The sequence below is a fragment of the Hemicordylus capensis genome, chromosome 1 (genome assembly GCF_027244095.1).
Source record: "Hemicordylus capensis ecotype Gifberg chromosome 1, rHemCap1.1.pri, whole genome shotgun sequence".
Lineage (NCBI taxonomy): Eukaryota > Metazoa > Chordata > Lepidosauria > Squamata > Cordylidae > Hemicordylus > Hemicordylus capensis.
This window is the reverse complement of record NC_069657.1, coordinates 340,676,287-340,692,740: the sequence shown is the minus strand read 5'-3', so window position 1 is coordinate 340,692,740 and position 16,454 is coordinate 340,676,287. Positions and strand designations below refer to the sequence as shown.

Below are 16,454 nucleotides of genomic sequence, written 5' to 3'. Positions count from 1 at the left end.
AGTTTACTGCAAAGACATTCATGGCGGCCATGGGAGGCCAGGCGTCTAGGAACCGCACGTTCGGACGGCAGCAAGGCCGGATGGCCTATAGGCAAGATAAGAGAGAATACAAGAATTACCAACGTAATAAGCCTTTTGCCCAACGCCAAAGAGGTCAAAAACAGGGCAAGGATCAATAAAAACAGTCTCTTTGATGGGACGGTCCATCCACCTCTGACTCCTCCATCACCTATGAGACCAACAACACCAGAGCAAATAGAGCCCAAGACCCGCAACATCGGTCTTGTGTGGATCAGCAACACCATCAAGCTGGCCAGCCACGCTCAAGCGTGGCACCATATAACATCAGATCAGTGGGTTTTGAAGATCGTAGAGTCTGGCTACGCAATAGAGTTCAAGACTTTGCCACCCTTTCAGGGGATAGTGTATACCAGACCTACCCAAGTGTTGTTGGAAGAGGTACAGGAGTTGATAAAAAAACAGGCAATTGTGCCAGTGAGGTGGGTGGACAGGATGCGGGGCTTCTACTCCCGCTATTTTCAAATCCCCAAGAAGGATGGGGGCATAAGGGCCATTATGGACTTGAGAGAACTGAATATGTATGTAGATACAAGAAAATTCAGAATGATAACCTTACAGAGTATCTTACACCTTCTAGTACAGGAGGAATGGGCAGTCACTCTAGACCTGAAGGACGCCTACTTTCACATAGGCATTTGGGAAGACCATCGGAGATACCTGCGTTTCACCGTCGGAAGTACAGCATACCAATATGTGGTTTTGCCGTTCGGGTTATCCACGGCGCCACGGGTATTCACCAAAGTGATGGCGGCGGTGGTGGCGCATCTGAGAACTATGGGTATAGTAATATATCCGTATTTGGACGATTGGTTGATGGTCAGCGACGACAGAGAAAAGTTACTTTCGCAAGTCCAGTGTGTGTTAAATCTTCTAAGGGACCTGGGGATAACGGTGAATCTGAAAAAATCCAGGTTGGAACCCAGACGGAGGGTCGATTACATAGGCGCAGTATTGGACATGCAGGAGAAGAAGGCGTACCTACCGGAATCCAGGTTCCTACAGATCAAGGAGCTTATTCACCTGTTTCAACAACACCCAGAACAAAGGGCGGTGTCAATACAGAGGCTCCTGGGACTGATGGCATCGTGCAATAAGACGGTCCGAAACACTCGGCTATGTATGCGCACGCTGCAGAACTGGTATCTGAAGCATTTCCGACCAAACCATGACAGTCAGCACATGCGACTGACACTCCCGGGCGTGGTGTTGGATTCTCTGAGTTGGTGGACGATCCAGACCAACTTGCTGTCAGGGACACCTTATCAGCCGCTTACCCCGGCGTGCAGTATGACAACGGATGCCTCCCTACAGGGTTGGGGAGCGCATTGTCTGCAACATCAGATACAAGGACACTGGTCGAGTCAGCAAGCGAGCAGACATATAAACTACCTGGAACTCCTAGCGGTATTTTTGGCTCTAAAGGCATTTAGAGCCCCTGTTGCAAGGAAAGGTTGTGCAGGTCCATCTGGACAACACCACAGCGATGGCGTACCTGAACAAACAAGGGGGTACAGTCTCACGGTCGCTTTGCGTGCTGAGTCAGGACATTTGGGACTGGTGCATAGCTCGAGACGTAGTGTTGATGGCAATACACATCAAGGGAGTCGACAATGTACAGGCAGATGGTCTCAGCAGGTCACTGCTGTGCAGTCACAACCACGAGTGGGAGATAAGTATGGACTACCTAAGGCCCCTCTTCAACAAGTGGGGATGGCCAACTGTGGATCTGTTTGCGACAGCTGCAAACGCAAAGTGTCCGATGTATTGCTCACGTGCGAGTGTAGGCACGGGATCACAAGGGGACGCTTTCCAATACAAGTGGACCAGGAGTCTATTCTACCTTTCCCCCCCCGCAGCCGTTGATATCGAAGGCTGTTGTGCAGATGCTCAGGGACGTGACAAAGGGTATCTTGATAACGTCGTGGTGGCCCAGACAACAGTGGTTTTCCGCGGTACTACGTATGTCGAAAGGGGTCTACCACAAGTTTCCCAACGTGCCGGACTTGTTGACTCAGAGCGAGGGGGCGTTGCGACATCCTCAGGTGGAAGTTCTAAGACTGACAGCGTGGCGTATAGGCTACTAAGTAGAATACTACTGAATAATAGGAAAAAGTCAACGCGCCAGAATTACGATAGTAAATGGAGGTGTTTTAAACAATATGCCAAGGAACAAGGTTTCTTCCCAAGGAGGGCAAGTGTGACTCAGGTGTTGTTGTACATGACAACGCTCAAGTTGACGGGCTTAGCGAACACGTCGCTGAGGGTTCATTTGGCGGCAATATCGGCAGAGCATAGGGGTTGGGACGAAACTACAGTGTTTTCCCATCCCGAATGCAAGAAGTTCCTCAAAGGCTTGAATAACTTATTCCCGCCAATACGGCGCCCGCAGCAGCAATGGGATTTAACACTGGTCTTACAGGCAATGACTCGGGAGCCGTTTGAGCCCATGTCTGCGGCTTCTTTACTTTTGCGGACTCTAAAGACTGCTTTCTTGATTGCGGTTACCACGGCTCGGAGAGTGAGTGAACTGGCTGCCCTCCGGATGGATCGGCCGTTCATGCAATTTTATCCACATAAGGTCACGTTACACTTGGATCCGAGATTCCGCCCCAAGGTGACGATGGATTTCCACATCAATGCAGACGTGATACTTCCAACTTTTTCCCCAGAACCCAGAGTCCAGTATAGAACGAGATATACATACTCTGGATGTGCGTAGAGCACTTTTGTACTACATGGAAGCAACAAGCTATATGCGACGAACTAAGAAGCTGTTTGTCCTCTATAAAGGACGCTCTAGGGGAAAACTAGTCTCAAGGCAAAGATTGGCCCAGTGGATTGTACAAGCAGTAAGGTTGGCTTATACTGTTCAGGGGAAGCTTCCGCCAGGCTCCATTACTGCGCATTCAACTAGGGCCTACGTATCCTCGGCAGCAGATTTGGCAGGGGTGCCGATGCATGACATCTGTAGAACAGCAACTTGGGCATCCAGCCAACCATTCATACGGCATTATGCCCTGGACATTCGCCAATTGAAGGAAGGAGAGTTTGGGCGAAGTGTGTTGAAAAGGGTCCTGCCGTGACTGATACCCACCACCAGGGTTACAGCTGGCTAATCACCCAATGTTATGAATGCAACAGATCACTATCCAGATGAACAGGTTGCTCACCTGTAACTGATGATCTGGAAGGGATCTGTTGTATTCATAAGACCCGCCTGGACCTCCCCACGGTGAATGAGCAGGACAAGATCATGTAAGGACTTCAAATGGTCAACGATCGGTCCTCCAGAAACTGAAAGACACGCCCCAACTGCTACTGATAAGAGTGGCACGGCCTCATGCATGGCAGTTAGGGGTGGAGCGAGGAGCTAGCTAATCGGTCCATGAGGTCACTGCGCAGGCGCAGAACCCAATCTTATGAATACAACAGATCCCTTCCAGATCGTCAGTTACAGGTGAGCAACCTGTTTTTAGTGCAGTGCTCTATGAAACTGGTCTCGGGTGTTATAGAGAGCCATACTACTTGCCTTCGCCTGTGTTACCTTGTGACTTAGAGGAATACAGGCTATGGACATCTATGAAACTCAAAGGTGATCTTGCAAAAGCCCCTGTACAAGAGCATGAACTTACCCTGAGACCTATGGCAGCATTTCCTTTCAAGAGGTCAAAAGAGGCCTAGCATCCCCACTGAAAAGGAGAAAGTATCTTCTGCAGCTTATACTAGTCCAACTAAACCAGATCTTGAGATCATCCACCACTCACCGGCTCCACACAAATCGCCTGAAAGAGAAAAAGAGCACTCTGAAGGGCAATATGACTCTAGCTTCTCTTCTGAGGGGGACTCAATTCAATTTGGATCATTCCCACAATGAAACTGTGGCACATCCTCCATCTAACTTGCCTGCAGGGGACCAAATTCAAGTGGTGGACATGACAAAAGCATTAGGCTTGGAATTGAAGGCACCAACTCATGAGGTTAAGGACCCCATGTATGACTTCATGGCCAGTTCCTCAGCTGCACATGCAGCATCTCTGCTAGTGCTGCCTGTCCTCGCCAATTCCACCAAAGTGTGCTGTAACACTCCATCAGACTGGAATGCTCCACCAGCCTCTAAAACAACATCAGAGAGGCTATAAAGTTTGTATAGGAAACAAGAGGAGTTCTGTGCCTTCCTTCCTCTTGAAGGATCCTCCACCAAATTTGCTGGTGGTTGAGTGTGCTGTTAGCAGTAAATCAGGCAGAACACACTCAGCCCCAGTGTATAAGGAAGGGAGGAAATTACCATTAGTCTGGGACACTCTGGAGGAGGACTTAAAGGACATCCCAGAAGAGGTCCACGAGAAATTCAGATCAGCACTAGCTAAATCTGCTGATATCACTAGGCAACATTTAAGCATGGCAAAGCATCTTGCAGAAACCTGAGTCACGATCCATCGCAGGTGCTATGTTTCTGCAGAGAAACGTTTGGCTGCGCTCTGTGTCCCTTCAATATGACATGAAGGGTAAAACTGAGAATCTGCCATTTGAAGGGAATGGTCTGTTCAGTACACAAACAGATGAAACTATGGAGAAGATGAAGTCCCATTATGTGGTGAGGATTTCCACTCAAAATCCACAGAAACCAGCCTATTCCCAAAAGTATAGGTCATTTCACAGATAAAAATACCAGTTGAAGCAGTCGGAGTGGAAAGACTATAAGTTGTCTTTTATATACATTTGTAAACAACAATGCAACCCAAGATAAAGACAACAGCAAAGGACCAAGCCCCAAGATCAGTCCAAGCAGAGTATTTGGTGCTTTGGACCAAGAAGGTCCCCAATGTCTCATCACATCAGATGCCTGGGTGTTGTCCATAATAACAGGCTAAGCTATCAAGTTTACAAACTGCCCCTTACTTACGGGGATAAAGTGACGCTAGAGCTGAAGGATGCCTATTTCCATGTGGGAATATGGGCAGAACACAGGAAGTACTTAAGATTCACACTGGGTCCATGAATTTACCAGTATGTGGTTCTGCCGATTGGACTCTCAATAGTACCCCATGTCTTTATGAAGTATGTCAGCGCCATCGTAGCACACCTAGGACATGAGGCATCTTAAGTTACACTTTCTGTATAACTGGTTGCTGATGTCAGAATGCAAGGACCCCCTAGTCTCTTGGGTCCAGTAGACACTATTTTTTTAAATTAAGATTTTTATTAATTGCTAATACATAGAATACAAAAGGCAAGGAAAAAAATAGAATCAAAAAGATAAGACATCTCTACACTTCTATAAACTGTGGTATAGTACAATTGATAAAATACAGATTTACTGTCTATACTATAAAAATTAATCATGTGATAGCAATCAGATTTAGGACTGGTTTATGTGTTCTTTCAGATATCAAACCGATTTTCAACCAACAGGCATTAAATAATTACTTCAATGCAGCTTTTCTTTAGTTAGTACATTCTAAAAAGGAGGCAGGGAGAAAGAAAAAAAGAAAAAGAGAGAATATTAAAAATTATTATCCTAGAAAAGATTAACATAAAAAGATAAAATTATGTATCATTAAAAGGTGCATAACCAAGAGACTGCCAGAAACACTCAGAAATCAATTACATTGTAGACCAAAAAAATAAAAAAGAATCTTAGTCAATCAGCCAGTCCAATAGTGAGTGCCTTCTATAAATTTGAGAAAAGAAAAACCATACGGCCAGAACTTATTTTGAATCTAAAAACAAAAATAACCACCTTCTTCTAAATACACAAAAGGGTGGGTGCCAAAAGGTCGGTGCCCATCTCTGTTTGATTCTGTTAGAAAGAAATTCAGCTGTAAACAGTATTGAACACATATTCTTTGCCACTTATAAACCAACCATGTGCTCATTTCCAAAATCTGGTACATAAACTTGATTGTCAATACAGTTAACCTGCGGAAAGGTGTTTCATTGTTCAGATTGTATTTCCTTAGACAGAACCATCTGGGTATAGGTCCTTTAATCAGTCTGAGACACCTCCTGATCTAAAGATATCTAAAGATATCTTTGCACTCAACTTATCTATTTGCAAAGAAATCTTGTTAAGCTCCTCCACATCTGTTTGAAAAAAATGATTCTAAGACATTGTTTTACAAGCTTAATAATCCCTAACCAAAAATAGTCTTTTATAAAAGGTTCGTCTTTGAATAACTGTCTGCAAGAGAGGCAAAAGTTAAAATGGCCAGTCCTTATTCCCTACTTTGTTTGACTAAATTTTTTATCACAGGGAATAAAAAGTTAGGCTCATGTATGGCCTTCAGGGAACTACCCCTTAAAATGTTCTTCGGATTAATATGAATGATATACCCAAAAGTAAAGATAACATCAAATTGTCCATTACGGGAAAAATAAAAGTCCAGACACAACCATTAAAATCTAGTAGTTACCAATAAGAACAATCCCAGACAAAAAGAAATAACTCATTTGATTCAAACTTAAATGTTTACAAAGAAAAAAAAATTGTCCCAGCTGGGACAATAATAACTTTTTCCGTTAGCTTTGTCTTTTTATAAACCACAGTCTGTAGTTGTTCTGCCTAAAGATAAGAAAAAAAGCTTCTCACAACCAAGAAGCTGGGCAAAATTGGGTCCAGTACACACTAGACCTGTTAGCAGAATGAGGAATAACAGTGAATCTGAAAAAAATCAGTCCTAACACCACAAAAACGAATCCAGTTTATTGGAGTGGTTCTGGACTGTCAAACGAAGATAACATTCTTTTCAGAAGACAGTTAATCATAGACGTGTTCTCCACATTCTACCTCAATCCACAGCAAATAACTCAGGGAGTGCAAAGGCTGTTTATGGCCTCATGAGATCATTTCATTTCATGCGCATTTGCCATGCCTCATGCAAGACTTCGATTGTGCAGCCTCCAAAATTTGTTTCTTTCAGTGTTCAAACTGAATTCTGACAGTCAGAACATGTGGTTGACACTTCCATCTCCTGTACTAAAATCACTGCAATAGAGGACCAGGACGGATTCCCTCTCAGTGGGTGTGCCTTTCAAGCTTCCAACTCGATCTCTCACAGTGACGTCAGATGACTCCCTGAAAGGTTGGGGAACCCACTATGTGGTGGTCTGCGCCCAAGGCAATTTGACACTACGACAAGAGTCCCTTCACATAAATTTCCTGGAATTTTGTATGCCATGCCCTAAAATCCATCCTACCCCTTCTAAAGAATTGAGTAGTCCAGGTTCTGTTAGACAACATAGCAGCTATTGCCTGCATCAGTCGCCAAGGTGGGGGAGGGGGACAGTTTCCCAATGCCTCTGCAACCTAGTGCTGCAGTTGTGAGAAAGGAGCACAAGCCATCACGTCCATCCACTCACCCTATACATCAAGGATATAGACAATGCCCTGGTGCACTGTTACTAGAACTGCTCTGAGGTGCTGGCTAGACACCTCGATTATACTTTCTGCTGAAAGTGGGGGAAATTAGCTTGGTTTGGGGAACAGTTTGGCTTCAGTATCAATTTATGCAAGTTTGGCATTTAAGCAAGAATGAGGAGACATAGTTACACTTTCAAAGTTTTATTAAAGGTAAATTGGAAATACAGAAGGAAAAAAGAGAGTTTGGTTAGGTAAGGCAATATGAACAGTTTGGCTAAAGTTCTAAATGAGAGTCTTAGTACAGGCTTGTAGCGATTTGACTTGAGTTCCAAATCAGAGCCTGCTTAGAACATTGCAATGCAAACGTGTCTTAAGAGTGGTGGGAAAGAACCGAAGGGAGAGCGTAGAGGGAGGCAAGGAGTTAGTTATTACCAATCCTTCCTAAGCACATTTCAATGTACAATGGCCGGGTAAACATGCCTCTTTCTGGGGTGAAGCGTGGGGTAGAAACGGCGGGGGGGAAGTGAGGTGGGCAGCAGCAACCACATTTCACTTGTGGGACTCAGTAGAGTCCAGGTAAAGTTACAGTATCATCTTCCAGCATCCAGCAGTCCTTTCTCTTCTTTCCTCTCTCTTAAAATCCCAAGTCTCCTAGCCAAGTCTCCTGTTGTGGCTTGACTGCAATAAAGGTAAAGTGTGCCATCAAGTTGATTTTGACTCCTGGAGCCCACAGAGCCCTGTTGTTTTCTTTTGGTAGAATACAGGAGGGGTTTACCATTGTCTCCTCCCACGCAGTATGAGATGATGCCTTTCAACATCTTCCTATATCGCTGCTGCCCGATATAGTACCAGCAGGGATTCGAACTTGCAACCTTCTGCTTGTTATTCGAGCATTTCCCCGCTGCGCCATTAGGTGGCTATTTGGCTGGAGTACTTGTACTAAAAGAAGTGTCCTGAGGCGAGTATTGACTCCCAATGTGGAGGGCAAGGCGTTCCTGTGCATAACAAAAGTGTATTGCCAGTGAGATGCAATCACTCTAAGAGTATTTTGCCATACAAAGGCAAGAGTAGATATGTAAATGTAGATGTGAGGTAGACTAGTATTTGTTTACCTTCCAGGTGCAAAGATATGCCCCTATAGTTTCCTAGGACCTTTCCTTGTCTTCGTTAGGCAATTTATTAACATAGAACGTTTGGGAAGTGTGCCACATATCTTGCTCTTGTTTGAGAGCTGTTCACGTTATTTCTTAAGAAGGGAGATTCCTCCCTTCATTGGATTACTTCTTTCAATGGGTCTGCATAGCTTTAGCCATACCTTTTTAGTGAGGTACAGGCACATCCTGTTTTGGTCTGTCTCAGAGCTGATCCTGGGGGCACAATACCAGCATAGCCTGTGCTAACAGCCTGTTTTAAGCCAAGTCCTCTTGACTGGGCAGGGTAAAAAGTTAATGAAGGATCATGATCTCTCAGTCTCAGGCTGCATAGCCATTCAAAGTAATATAGATAAAGGGGTGCTCTCTGGGCTTCCCTGAAATCAGGCCGTCTGGCAACAGCACTAAGTAAAGATTTCAACCCCTTCCAACAACACGAGTAGGAGATAAACCTATAACTTCTCCAGAATATCTTTCAGATCTGGGAAACCCCACTGATGGATCTCTTTGTGATGTAATACAACCAAAAGAATGAAAACTATACTGCTCCAGGGTGGGCATAAAAAAGACCTCCGTGGGAGATGCCTTCCAGATGCCTTGGACAAAAAACTTTTACTATCTTTACACCCTTTCCCCGCTCTCCAAGACCATGAGCAAAATCCTGCAGGAAAGGACTCAGTGCCTCCTACTCACCCCGTGATGGCCCCTACAGCCCTAGTTCCCCATCTTTCTGCATCTGTCTCAGGTTCATCATCAATGTTTCCTGCTTCACCAAAAAACACCTTTCACAGGGAGCAGGCCATGTCTTCCATCCCAGTCTCCAGGTAATGAACCTGATGGCCTGGAAGCTCCATTGCTAGATACTATTCTCCTGAATAAAAGGAGTCAACACGGAGGAATTACATGTGCGAATGGAAATGTTTACGTTACATGCTGCATCCAAGGGCTTTGACCCTTATGATGTATCAGATCCTTCTATACCTAACTAGTCTAAAAGAATCTGGATTTTCAAAGCCTTCTCTCAACATTCACTTAGCATCACTCTTCGCAAGACACCCAGGCTGGGGCAGATGCACAGTGTTCTCTCATCTTAACTCTAAGAGATTCCTCAAAGGAATAAATATTTTCCCAACTGTCAGAGAGCCCATTGAACCATGGAGCCTCTCATTGGTCTTATCTTCACTTACTGAAGCTCTGTTCAAACCTCTTGTCTCTGCTCCCCTCAATTTTTTAATCTTTAAAAGTTACCTTCCTGGTTGCCATAACATTGGCAAGGAGAGTCAGCAAGCTAACAGCTCTTTGTGCTGACTCCCATTACATCAAATTCTATCAGGACAAAGTCATTCTGAGGACAGAGCCGTCCTTTAGACAAAAAATGGCTTCCAAAATCAGGACATTGTACTGTCTATCTTCTTCTTGAACCCATCCACTCCTGAATGGAGAAATCCATGCATTTGTTGGATGCTGGGAGGTCTCTCTTATACTACATGGATCGGACAAAATTGTTTAGACAAATAACAAACTGTCTCCTGCAAAGGGCAACCTATTTAAAGACAAAGACTGTCCCATTGGCTCGTAGAGCTCATCTTCATGTGCTATAAACCAGCAAGGCATAAAGCCTCCCTCAAGGATCAAGGCACATTCTACTAGAGCCATGGCCACATCAGTGGCCCACATGTCTGACACCAGCTTGAAAGACATCTGTAAAGTGACCCTGTGGTCTACAGACCTGCCCTTTGTCGGACACTATTCTGTGGACATTCGCTCTATGGCAGAGTCCAACTCTGGTCGGGCAGTTCTTTTTAAAGGTGCTCTAAATGCATCCTAGCACCCCACACACCTTCTAGGTTAACTCACTAATCACCCAGGTTGTGAGGGAACATGGATCACCTCAAAGGTAAACAGGTTACAAACCTGTAACAGGTCATCTTTCTGGTGACAACTAGGTACGTGCAACTGGCTGACTCTCGAGCTAGTTTGCACTTGAGTCAGCTTGGCTCAGTGGTTCACCCTCGAGTTGAACTGGGGTAGGAGGGCTTGGTGCAGTGGTGAACCAAGCCAAGCTCCCTGCTTGCGGGCATACTTGAAAAGGGGAATCTGGTAAGGATTCCCCTTTACTTTACAAGTAACTAACCCCTGCTAACTGGGCAAAGAGGCACATTTTAATGTGGTGATTCTCTTTATTGAGCAGGGTGAGAGCAACTGGCCCTATCTACCCCAAGCACAGTATCTCCACTGACTGTTGCTGGTGTCTTATCTTATGTTTCTTTTTAGATTGTGAGCCCTTTGGGGACAGTGATCCATCTTATTTGTTTGTTTTTTCTCTGAGACATTTTTGGAAGGGCGGTATATAAAAATCGTATGAATGAATGAAAGGGCAGTGTGTGCTGGGGTGGGGCGGAGGGAGTTCCCATTTTTACCTTTTTAAAATCACGCCACTTGTGGTGGGATGAGGGTGGTGGTGGCCGTGGGGAGGGCAGCGGGCTCCTTCTACCTCCCTGCCTGCCTCCTAAATGATAGCATGGGCTGATCTACAGAAAGGCCTGAAATGGGATGTAGATTGGCCCGCACTATCATTTGTGAGGCAGGTGGGGGAGGTAGGAGCCCCCACCGCCCTCCCTGCAGCTACTGCGGCAGCCACTGCGGCAGCCACTGGCCGCATCCTGCTACTCAGCAGCGCTATCTTAAAAGTAAAAATGGGATCTTTCTCTTTGCAGCCTCCTCCAGCAGTCCTTTACTTGTAAAGGGGAATCCTTGCCAAATTCTTCTTTACAAGTATGGCCATCAAGTCCTTGAACCACCTCAACAGTCGGACTGGACTAGGCCTGGCCTCGTCTGAGCCAGAACCAAGCCACCTGGGGGCGGCTCAAACCCGATCTGGATTCAAGTTGAACTGGGCTGGCTGGTTCCATGCACATCCCTCACCTGCCTGGCCTACCCTGCTGCTAGGATACTTCCATAGTAATAAAAATTTACCTGACTCCATCAATCCACAGTCTTTGCTCATAACAGTGGCCAATCAGGAACTGAGGAGAAAGGTGCTCTTCCACCAAAAATAACGGTCGCTCCATGTGTGCGATTCGGCAGAGCTGAAGAGCACCTCATGGAGCTTGGAATTCTTTTATGGGAGTTATTGCACAGGCGTAGAACCCAAGTTGTAAGTGAACATGGATCACCAGAAAGATAGATCGCAACAGCACAAAATAAGAAATGTGCCCAATGTTCCTCCAGGATGGGACTGGGAACGCTATCCAAGGGCGATGCCTTTCACTTTCAATGACTAGAAGTATATTCTACATATATCCACCGATACCTCTACTTGCCATAGTAGTGGCCAAGCTGCTACAAGTTCAGACACGAGCTTTTGTAATTGCTCCATGGTGACCAAGACAACCATGGTACACGCAGCTACTCAGACTGTCCGGGGAACAATTCGGGAGACTCCCCTGCTGGGTGGACAAGATATCTCAGGATCAGGGCTGAGTACTGCACCCAAACTTGTCGGTGCTGAATCCAGCTGTGTGGAGGATAGGATGTTGGAAAAGATCCTACTCAACACTCAGAAGGCATCGACCAGACAAAACTACAGAGCCAAATGGCAAAGGTTCTGTGTGTATGTAACTACACATTGGTTCAAGCCCAAGGAGGCGAGCCTGAAGGATGTGCTCCTGTACCTCACGACCTTGTAAAAGAACGGCCTGGCTAATGTGTCCATAGAGGTACATAGGACTGCTATATCATCATGCCATAGTAGGTCAGATGGCAAATCAGTCTTCACCCACCCAAGGTGTAAGGACTTCCTGAAGGGCATTAATTTATATTTTCCAATTGGACCACAAGTAGAGAAATGGAGCCTGTCTGTGGTGCTCACAGCTTCTACGGAAAAGCCATTTGAACCTATGGCGACATCATCATTAAAGCTGGTGACTCTAAAAACACTGTTCCTGGTAGCGATGACCATGGCTAAGCAGGTTAGTGAGTTGCAAGCATTGCACATTGATGAGCCCTACACTAAATTCTATCCTGATCGGGTTGTCATGCGCTTGGACCCAGACTTCAGGCCAAAGATTATATCGGATTTCCATTTGAATGCCGACATTGTACTATCTACCTTTTTTTGGGAATCTGCTGCCACCGCTGGACCAAGCAATGCATTCTCTGGACGTCCGGAGAGCTTTACTGCACTATCTTAAAGCGACCCTGCACATACGAAGAACGAAATGTCTTTTTGTATGTGAGAAGGGCAAACACAAGGGACTGACACCGACACGCCAAAAACTGTCCTTTTGTTTAGTCGAGCTCATTAAAATGGTGTATGGGTGACCTACAAAAGGTCACCCCACCAACTTCGATATGTGCCCATACCACTAGGGCATATGCCACTTCAGCCGCACACCTTGCGGGCATCAAATTCCAAGACATCTGTACAGCTGCCACGTGGGCATCGCATTAGTATTTCATCAAACACTGTGCCTTGGACCTTCATACAGCAGCTGCTGCTGAATTTGGGTGAGTGGTCCTAAAGAGAGTGTTACTGTAGCTTGCGGCACCCCCCTGTAATTCACTGTAATTCACCCAATCATTATGAATGTTGGGAACTATTCAGATAAACAGGTTGCTTACCTGTAACAAATGTTCTGATAGTGATTCCATGACATTCATAAAACCTGCCCGTCCGTCCCCACTGCATGAGGGGCAAGCTACATCAGTGGATGCAAGGATAACCACTTCAACCGTACCAAGTGCCAGTCCGGCTAGATTTGCGATGGTTGGCCATCAAGAAACTGAACTGAGGGACGCCTAACTGCAGCTATAGGATACTGCAGGCACGTGCAGATGGCAGTTGCAAGCATCATGAGGAGCTAAAGAATCCTATCTGAAGCTGTTCTGTGCAGGTGCAGAACCCCACTCGTTATGAATGTCGTGGAATCACTACCAGATCATCTGTTACAGGTAAGCAACCTGTTTTTTTAATTCAGGATTTTTTTTCAGTAGAGTGGTGGTTGCAATCTGTTGCATGGAATGTGTTTTTAATATTGGAAAAGCAAACATTCACATGTGAATAGAAATATATTGCCATCATTTTACTGTTTTCCCCAAACTACAGGTGTGTTCTGCTTTTAAAAAATCTTCTAAAATTCCTGCATGAACATTCATATGTCTGTCCATTCATTCATAGCCTTACTTAAAAAAAATTTAAAAGGAGACTTTTCTGGGCTGCTTTCTTATAACATCCCAAGGAACCAATTAGCACCTTGCAAGTTAGTTGAAACTTGCAAAAATATATTTCCCAGAGCTCTATCTTGAACAGGAATGGTTACATTTGAATTGGAAGTGGTAAAGTTTTTTCTAGAGTGACCTGGCTGGTCTAAATATGTTGATAGTCTTCACCCACTGAAGTGCACATCTCCTTTAACCTTTACACTTGGCAGACTATCTTTTGGTTTTTCAATTCATTATCTTTATTATTTTGTTTATGTAATTGACTGGTATCCAAAGAGCCCTGTATCTGTGTGAAAGTTACTAATTTTCCATTCGAACCATAACCCTTCATGCCAGACCTAATTGCAGAGTGTCTGCTAATCTCCAGCAGCAGCTTTTTCAGAGAGCGCAAGAGATAGTCGTAGCAAAATGTAGGGAGGGCATGAAAAGTGTGTGGTATTCTCTTTGGCTGGGATGCAATCTTGTATTGTGACTGTGGTGGTACAGCCTTGCCATGAACAGGACTTGCGTCAGGGAGGGAAGGAAGAAAAGAAATGTAGTACATCTATCAAAGGCGAGGGAAGAGACTGAAAGCACCACTGCCTAGGGAATGGACGTGGCCAGCTCTGTGCTACAGTTGCTCAACCCATTTCTGTCTTTCTGTAGCAGTAAGTGAGAATACTGTAAACTCATGCAAAGTTGTAGGAATGGTGGTAAGTAGACTGGTATCTTGGAAAGGTGAATGTGGTATTTTGGCTGGGTGGGAAGAGGAACGGGGGTGACGTTTAGGAATGGGCAGTGGGGAGAGAGAGGAGAGCGGGATGAAGGCAAAATGGTACATGAAAGGAGATTCTCCAATAGTCTCTTGATTGGAATGTTGGAATGGTGGTAGTGTGTGCCCGGGTATTTATCAGCCAGAATTTCGGCAACAGCTTTCTACTCTATTTTATTGTGAAATTTGTTCCTTTATCCCCATCTTTCCCTGGGGGTTGTAGGTACGCCAGGAAGCAATGCAGACATTATGTTCTGCACCACCATCGGATATACTAAATTGTGAGAGTTGGACTAATCTACATAAGCATCTTGCAGCAGCACTCTCAGATCCTGACTCCAGTTTCAGTGTAAGGATATGTGTGTGTGTGTGTGTGTGTGTTTTCTAACCATACCTAATGTTTCATTTGATTTGAATTTGCACGCTGTATAAATTATAAACACTTGAAAGTGTCCGTTTTGCAAAGATTTCTCATATTTATCTCACATTCATCATATTTATAATTAGTTTAAAGGTGTCCTCTGGGTGATTTTAAAAGAAGCACGCCTGTGTATTATTGAAATTTTGTATTTTAAAAACAGCATTCATAACATTAAATATACAGAACTTTTAATAAATCTTTGAGGGTGTCAGCAGGCATGTGGATAAAAGGGATCTGTATTGGGACCAGTGATGTTTAATTTATTCATAAATTATCTAGAAGTTGAGGTTAGCAGCGAGGTGGCCATATTTGCAGATGACACTAAACAATTTAGGGTAGTGAAATCCAAAACACATTGTGAGGAGCTCCAAAAGGATATCTCCAAACTCCAAGTGGGCAGGCAACAAAAGGGCAAATGCAGTTCAGTATAAGCAGGGGTAAAGTGATGCATATTGGGGCAAAAAGATGCAACTTCTCATATTCACTGATGGGATCTGAGCTGTCAGTGACTGACCATGAGAGGGATCATGGGATTGTGGTGGATAGCTCATTGAAAGTGTCAATTTATTGTGCGGCAGCTGTGAAAAAGGCAAATTCCATGCTAGGGATCATTAGGAAGGGGATTGAAAATAAAATTGCTGGTATTATAATGCCATTATAAAAATCTATGGTGTGGCCACATGTGGAGTACTGTGTACAATTCAGGTCTCCATATCTCAAAAGGGACATTATAGAATTGGAAAAAGTGTAGAAGAGGGCAACCAACATGATCAGGGGTCTACAGCATCTTCTTTATGAGGCAAGTCTACATCTGGGGCTTTTTAGTTTAGAAAAAAAAGATGACTAAGGGGAGACATGGTAGAGGCCTATAAATTATGCATGGTATGGAGAAAGTGAATAGACAGACACTGATTGCCAAGAAACTTAGGACTGGCAAAAGAAAGTACTTTTTCACAAAATACTTAATTAACCTATGGAATTCTCTACCACGGGATGTGGTGATGGCCACCAATTTGGAAGCCTTTAAAAGGGGCTTAGACAAATTCATGGCGGACAGGTCTGTCAGTGATTGCTAGTTTGAAGGCTATAGGCTACCTCTAGGTTCAGAGGCAGGACGTCTCTAAATACCAGTTGCAGGGGAGCGACAGCAAAAGAGGGGGAATTCCTTCATCTCTTGCCTGTGTGCTCCTGGTGGGCCACTGTGTGAAACAGGATGCTGGACTAGATGGGCCTTGGGCCTGATCTAGCAGGGAGCTTTAGAAAGTTATTTAAAAGAAAGAACCTCTTCACTGGCATTGGGGGATCTTTCTCTTCCTTCAAGGCAATCAGACTTAAAATAAGTCACTGAATCACATTTTGCTTTTGTCCTTTTGCAGCCTGCTACTTGTGAATCCATGGTGTTTATGCTGGTATAATTGTTTTCAGGAATTGGGCAATGTTCTGTTTAGAACTAGAAATGTAGAGGTT

General features: G+C 44.6%; 1 protein-coding gene across 6 annotated transcripts in view; it reads left to right on the top strand.

The window, feature by feature from the left end:
- Positions 1-16,454, top strand: part of TBC1D32 (TBC1 domain family member 32) — a 196,633-nt gene that overhangs the window by 38,984 nt on the left and 141,195 nt on the right. For all 6 annotated transcript variants that reach the window (XR_008313100.1, XM_053283712.1, XM_053283702.1 and 3 more), the window contains one exon: positions 14,790-14,915. Coding sequence is in view for 5 of the 6 variants with exons in the window: in XM_053283712.1 (XP_053139687.1) it covers positions 14,790-14,915 (126 nt within the window). In the remaining variant the exon portion in view is untranslated. The remainder of the gene's footprint in view (positions 1-14,789; positions 14,916-16,454) is intronic.